The 7,669-nt window shown below is 36.2% G+C and overlaps 2 protein-coding genes across 2 annotated transcripts; one reads left to right on the top strand and one right to left on the bottom strand.

Moving 5' to 3' along the window:
* Nucleotides 1–2,473, top strand: LOC128556036 (uncharacterized). Its single transcript, XM_053539936.1, has 2 exons — nt 1–151; nt 679–2,473. The coding sequence occupies exon 2, from the start codon at nt 685–687 to the stop codon at nt 2,059–2,061; it is 1,377 nt and encodes a 458-aa protein (XP_053395911.1). The 5' UTR covers nt 1–151; nt 679–684; the 3' UTR covers nt 2,062–2,473.
* Nucleotides 2,474–4,287: 1,814 nt separating this feature from the next.
* LOC123561259 (V(D)J recombination-activating protein 1-like) lies at nt 4,288–7,050 on the bottom strand. Its single transcript, XM_053539698.1, has one exon. The coding sequence runs from the start codon at nt 7,048–7,050 to the stop codon at nt 4,288–4,290; it is 2,763 nt and encodes a 920-aa protein (XP_053395673.1).
* Nucleotides 7,051–7,669: the final 619 nt, after the last annotated feature.

Raw genomic sequence — 7,669 nt, 5'->3', positions numbered from 1 at the left:
ATGTGTAATGTGCACTGTACATATACATGCATATGTTACAGTAGCTGTACACGAATTTTACTGGAATATCTACGTTGGCATTGCGGGCGTAAGAGAATATCAAGTTGATATTATAAGATTTAGGATTACATGGCTTTACGGACGTAATTATGTAAGTGTTTTAGGTACTTGGTTTTTCAGTTTCACGATTATATAAGGCTTTTGGAAGTATATTTTATTAAGAATGAAGATGTAGTTTTAATAATTCACCTTTGGTAAATAATTTATTAGTGTGATTTTTTCCATCTCTTCTAGCAGAGCAGCAGGGATCTTGTGATGATCTTCATGTCTGTCCGTCCGTTCAGACTCCTTTATAAAATACCGTTGGTACTGGAAACTTGAAACTTGCCAAAATACCGACATGGGCTTTGAAGAATACAAAATACCTTTAGAATTTCAATACGACCCTTGGGTCATAAGCTAATGGGACAGAAGGGGCCAGGGTTAATATGAGAAGAATTGGTCAAGTAATTGATAATGAAAGTATGGCAAAATTTCTGTTTTCCGGATTTCTATCAATAAAAGTCAAGGGTCATATTTTTTATCACTAACTTTGACAAAATTCAATCAGAAATGTCCCTTTTAACAATCCCCATTATAACACCGTAGGGATATAATGATCTTTTTTTCTGATTTTAGTGAAATATGGCTGAAGCAGCCCCAGAATGGAGAATTCTGCCATTTAAATCTAAATCTTCAACCAAAGGCAAAGCTACAAGAAAAAGAATAGAACTCGACTTAAGAAACTCGGATTATTTTCCTGCAGAAGGACACTGCTATCTAAAACTTAATTCCAATGATAACGAGTCAACTCTATTGTATTTTGGGGGAGCACGTAGAGTGCAAGAAAGTGAATGGAAATATGGTAATGACTTATTCCATATAACATTTAAGTATGACGAAGATGATGCTTACATTAGCCACATTCAAAGGTTCGAGAATATTTTAGGGGCACAGTTTCCTAGTTTACAGTCTGCGAGCGCTTGGCTTGACCAACAGACAGTTTTTGTATGGGGTGGATTAAATACTGATACATTTGACACTAGCAATGAACTTATCAAATTGGAATTCGTCAGAAACAAGTATCAGTGTACAATTTGCCAATCTGCTGGTAGAGGTGTACTGAGTAAAGACGTCCAGAGGGGTGATATACCGACTGGCAGAACCGGTCACACTATCACACCGTTGGGTGATAATATAGTAGTAATGCATGGCGGAGTATCACTACCCAACAGACATACGACAGGCCTTGTCAGTCCCTTTACTCAAGTTTGCAATGATGGTTCTTTCTATGAGTTTGATTCATCCACATATTTATGGACAAGAATAAAAAATATTCCAGATGTAAGACCGAGAGCCTATCACACTGCGAATTTTGTGACATTGTCAGGTACAAAATGTGTGATTATAATAGGAGGTGTGTCGTTCAAAGGGAACGAATCTGTACCATTAGAAAGACTTCCAATAAATGAACTTTTCATTCTGAAACTGCATAACCTTACTGAACATAGATACACTTTAGACAAGATAACGGCTAAACTTCAAGTAGACATATTTATTTCGTACCATAGCATCGTTGCGCTAAATAATAAACTGATTGTCACTGGAGGGTACGCTCAAAAGGAACCTGAGATGACTGATACTCCTTTAACAAGTAACAAGTTGTACACTATAGATTTGCAGTCTTTGAACATTGACACTACAGAGTTAGACACATGGCACTGCACTGCAGGAAATTCAAGTTTTGCTTTGTCAGATGACTGCATTATGGTTGTTGGAGGATCGGCTGAAAATATTTTTGCATACACTACAAAACCACTGCGACCAAGTTCGTGCGATTTAGATGATGAATGTTGTATTTTTGAATCTCCGGAAATTTCACCTATAGCATGGGTTCAGTGCGAAAGCAAATGCAAGCGTTGGTTACATCAATACTGTGTGGGTCTCCTGGAAAAAGGTGTTCCTAAAGGAAAATATACATGTACAACATGTAAAGCCAAAGGACGAAAAAGGAAAAAATGATGTCAGGAAAACAAGCACTTTCAGTAAAAATTTTATTAAATGAACCATTACTACAAAATAAACCTTGACTTGTGTTCTTTGTTTTGCTGACGGGTGTTCAACCATGAACACATTAATGTCCTCGTTTTGATTTAACAATTTCGTGTGGCCATTAATTCGTCTTGAATACACTTAAATAAGTAACGTCATGGTATAATATTACAATATTACAACAATGTTTCCATACAGTTTGCTTTAAAATATTGTGAATTTCAAAATTGACGAATAAAGATAGGAATTTGAATGAATCGTTACGTAAAAATATTTGCAAACAGGACATTCTAGGTTCTACTTGCACATAAAAAGCATATAATATGATAATGAAATAAAGAAAATATTAACTGCGTTACGAGAAAACCAGTATACTGCATTTGCGACTAGCATGATCCGAGATCAGCCTCCGCATAGGTGCAGCTCTCTCAGGATCCATACTGTTCGCTAGAAAGTAGTCTACCAATCATAGGGTTTGAAATCGAAGAGTATGGATCCTGATCAGTCTGCGCGGATACACAGGCCGATCAAGATATTTGCTTGATGCAAATACAGTATGCTCTTTACTCATGGTGTGGCTTTATATATATATATACACATAAAGTGAGGTATTTGAATGATACGTTACGTTAAAATAATGCAAAAAAAAACAACAACAAAATTCTACTGATGCACATAAAAAAGAACACATAAAAATAGTATACTACATCTGAGACCAGTATGATTCCAGATCAGCCTCTGCATCTGTGCAGCCTTCTCCGGATCCATACTTTTCGCTAAAGACCATCTATTATAGGGTTTGAAAGCGAACAGTATGTATCCTGATCAGACTGGACGGATACACTGATGGATCAGGATTCATGCTGATTGAAACTGTGGTATTTTGATTTTCTCATGGAGCGGCTTTATATATATTTACACATATAGGGAGATAATTGAATGAACCTTTACATTTGAATAATTGAAAGCAAGACATTCTAGGTTCTACTGATGCATATAACAAGTACATATAAAAATAATGCACATATAAAAATAATTTACTGCATTTGAAACCACCTTGATTAAGACCAGCCTCCGCACCTGCGGAGCCTTTTTGGGATCCAAACTGTTTGCTAACAACTTAAGTCTAGCTATCATGGGGTTTGAAATCGAACAGTATTGCTCTTGATCAGTCTGAACGAATACGGATACCCAGGCCGATCCGGATTCATGCTGGTTGTAAATACACTATGCTGTTTACTCACAGTGAGGCTTTATATATATATACATATACATATATAAAGGGAGGTAATTAAATGATGTGTTACGTTAAAATAAGTGAAAATAAGACATTCTACTAATGCACACAGAAAGCACAAATGAAAATAATACACTACATTTGAAACCAGGGTAATTCCAGTACGAATTCCGCATATGTGCTGCCTTATTAGGATCCATACTTTTCGCAAACGACTATCTATTATAGGGTTTGAAAGCGAACAGTATGTATCCTGATCAGACTGGACGGATACACCGGCAGACCAGGATTCATGCTGGTTCCAAACGAAGTATGTTAATTTTCTCATGGAGATGCTTATATATATATATATATATATATATATATATATATATATATATATATATATATATATATATATTAAACAAAAAGGGAGGTAATTGAATGAAACTTTACGTTAAAATAATTGAAAACAAGACAATCTAGTTTCTACTGATGCACATAAAAACACATGAAGATAATATACTGCATTTGAGACTAGCTTGATTCAGATCAGCCTCCGCATATGTGCAGACTTATCACGATCCGTACTGTTCGCTACTGACTAGTCTACCTTTTATAGGGTTTTAAAGCGGACAGTACAGATCCTGATCAGACTGCACGGATACACAGGTTTCAGGTTGCTCGCAAATGCAGTTTCTCATGGTGCGACTTGTATTAAAATACATATATTTATATAAATTAGTATCATGCCTTTCTTGAACTGTTCCTTTTGATGACCTTTCTCCCACTCTCTCTCCATATATATATATATATAGAAATTCGTATCATGCCCCTATTCTGCTGTTCCTTATAATAAGCATAGCGGTATTATTAAAGTTCTAATGAAACCACCACCTTGTTAATATAGTACTGGTTAGTGTCCTACATAGCATAATTCAACGAGTGCGAGGACATGATTTTATTCTCTGAGAGAACGCTCAGGCCTGTGTGTCCTGTGAGGTCGTTGATGACTTGTTCATAACACAAGTTCGTCTGTTATGACCTAGTTCAAAACATAAACTACATCTTACCTGTTTCAATGTTAATGTAGCAAGCTCTGAAAGTTCAGGACTACTATAAAGCCAGTGACACCATAGGACATCCCTTAGACCACCTTGTGTGTTTCCCTTTCTAGCTAGGTTTTTCCGCATATGCCTGAAAATCTTGTTCCCGCACTCATTCCCTTCACCGCTTATACCGCCTACAGTACCAGGACCGTTTGGACTTTCTATTATTCTTGAACGTGTTTCGACAATTTTATGTAAGTAATTTGGCCATGAAGCATACCCGAAATGTGTTAAAAGTAACTTGGCCATTTCTACAGCTGTTTCTTTGTATTTAGAAATATCTTCGGGGCATTCCTTCTTAGGATCCTTAGACCGATATACCTTCCTCATGAATCTGAACTTTTGTAAAACACTTGACATGTTTTTCCTTCTATCTTCATTTGGAAGATATGAAAGTATTTTTGATTCATTGGCTTCGTTAAACAAAACCCTAGCATAATTCCCTAGCATCATCAACTCTGGGTTGATGCCAATATTCTTCTTTAAATGCATGTCAAATTTAACCTCAGCATCTTTAAGGATTGGTTTTACGTCTGCAATTGCTTCCCACTGAGTTACGGTTGCAATTTCCCTTATGAGAAGTTTCTTAAAAAAAGACCCCAAGTTTATATCTGCGTGAGTTGCATCTAAACACTTTTCAATAGCTTCCGCTTGTAAGGTTGGTGTACGTTTAACACCCTTGGATATGTTGTCGATAGCCGACTGCGAAAGTCTGTCAGGATTTACACGGATATACTCGGCGATTTCTTTTGTTTCACTGTAAGTTCTAGAAATTTGGAAACTGCCAAGATCTTTTACTGCACTCTGAGTTGTGGCTTCGCAAAGTGTACAAAGGTATCTAGATCCGCTTCCAGCTAAACCGCTCTCTTTCCTATCCAATTTTTCATCAATCATACTAGTATAGAATTTAAGACAGTGTCTTCGCCACCCATCTTTGTGTTGTACTCTTAATATTTTATCTTTCAAAAACGCTCGCTCGTTTTCTATGGGCAAAAGACACACTAAACTAGAAGCTCTATTGTTTTCGTCGCAGATCGCTTCAAGCAATGGCCTGTTTGTTCGAACTGAGTTAGGTTTTTCCTCTACGAAAATTTCAACTGGCTCGCGATTACTAACTACAGCTTCAATTTTAAAAACACAAAAAGAAAATCGAAACGCTTTATCAGGTAAAAACCGATCAGACAATTCCTTGTGAATCGACACGTCTCCTAGACCGTCAGCACCATCTTTAATGCTAGTGATTAGTAAGATATTAGGATCATTTGGGTCAATTTTATTTTGCTTAAGACCAGAAACAAGTTTTGGCTCAAGTTCCCTTAATGTACTTGCTATTGCATCAGGATAGCTCCATCGCACACCTTTAATATTAGGTGATGCAAATTCTGGCATTACTGGCTGGAAGTCTTGCAAAACATCTAGTGGCTCAAAGGAGCTATCTTTACATGTGTACTCAGTTCTGTTTACTACCTTAGTTGGAGTATGGTAATAATTGTCTGTGAATTCTAATCCTTGGATGCTGTAGCGCGTAGAGCTTGGTGCATATAAAAGTTCTAGATCATCAATAACACTAGGTGATTGCAAGGGATTGCGAACATTTTTCTTAAGATAATTATATTGCGCCTTATACTGTGTTTTGCTCTGAAGTGTATCGACGCGTAAAGCAAGACACTGACTTGGAGTCAATTTTGAATTAATATTTCTCCATATATCATTAATGTCATTTTGTCTAGTGTCATTTGTATCTTTTAAGTGCTGCTGTAAAAGAAAAAATAAAGCGTCGCCTTTATCTTCTGTGTTTGTTTGGCAGAATTCGGTAACCAAGTCATTTAAACCTTTCAGACGCTTCTGTTTTAAATACTTATTAGAACAGTCATATATCGGAACTTTAGTAACCGTAGATACTCGCTTGGAAGAAGCTGAAAAGAGAGCTGGATACTTTCCAAACTTACACAAATCTTCATGAGTCTTAAAGTTGCTTATTGTTGAAATAAATGAACAACCAGTATATTTACATGACAATGTCATAGTTTCGTACAGCAGTAAAAGCTGACCTGATAGTGAAGCAGTATCGGCTGCTGTAATGAAGGACCTGCAAACTGGACACACATTAGCAGTTTTTAACCAAGCAAGAATACATGACTTACAGTAAATATGCGAGCATCGCGTGAGACTTGGAATTGTCGGTACGCCTTTGCATATACTGCACTGAAATATTTCAGCTAGTTTTTTTTCATTTATTTTTTCAATATCAATACTAGTTATTTCGCAGTTAAATTGTTCTTCAGAAGTACTTCCTACATCCTGAAAACGCAGTCTTTTAGCTGCTGAATAACTGTCTGAATCTATTGTAGGTTCATCTTCACCTGTCTCAGTTTCTGAGCCGGTCTCAGTTTCTGAGGCAGTATCAGTGACTTTTTCTGAAAAAGTAACTTTCCTTTTCACACACAATTCAGGCTTTTCTTTACGCCCGCTTTGAGATTTATTTAAACAAAAACGCACAGTTCTCTGTGTGCACGCTATAATTATAAAGTTTGGGAAAATTTCCAGAAAATTGTTCTTGCTTTTGAATACTTTGTCTAAATTTATAAAATCTGATTCTACAGTTTGAGCAGACTGATTTTGGATAAATATCATCATTGTCTTCATTTACTGAAATGTCATAAATAGCTTTGATCTCTTCAGCATATGCTTGTTTAGGAAAATTTTTCTGCTTTTTCGGAAATGTACTTCCGCATGTTCTGCATGAACTTTCTAGATACCCTTTATGGACATTCATATTGTGTGTCTGTAGATTGCAAATGCAGTATGGAATTAAGTTCTTCAATTTTTTCTCTTAAGTTGAAGTTTTCTTGTAATAATGACTCATTACAGTTTTTCTTAAGACTTTTGATTTCTTCTTTTAGTTCTTCATTTTCACGACTAAGTTTTTCATTTTCTCGACGAAGATCATTATTTTCATTTTCTAAAAGTTTACATTTCTCAACATGATCACAAGTTACTATATTACATGAAGAAGTTGGGGACGATTTGAAGTTATAATCTCCCTTATTGGGATCTAAGTATTCTTGCCACATTTGATCAGAAGGTTCATGCAAAGAATGCGAACTTGATGGAAACAAATCTTGTGAATGAGCTTTAAGCGGGCTAGAAGCAAATAGGTCTTGTGATGAATGGATGGGTGAACCTTCATCAACATTCAGCTGTAATCAGAATGTAGAGATATACATACCAAGCAGTTATAAAGCCTAAAAAC

The sequence above is a fragment of the Mercenaria mercenaria genome, chromosome 3 (assembly GCF_021730395.1).
Source record: "Mercenaria mercenaria strain notata chromosome 3, MADL_Memer_1, whole genome shotgun sequence".
NCBI classification, from domain to species: domain Eukaryota; kingdom Metazoa; phylum Mollusca; class Bivalvia; order Venerida; family Veneridae; genus Mercenaria; species Mercenaria mercenaria.
Note: the sequence above shows the minus strand (reverse complement) of the source record. Positions and strands in the feature narration are given on the sequence as shown.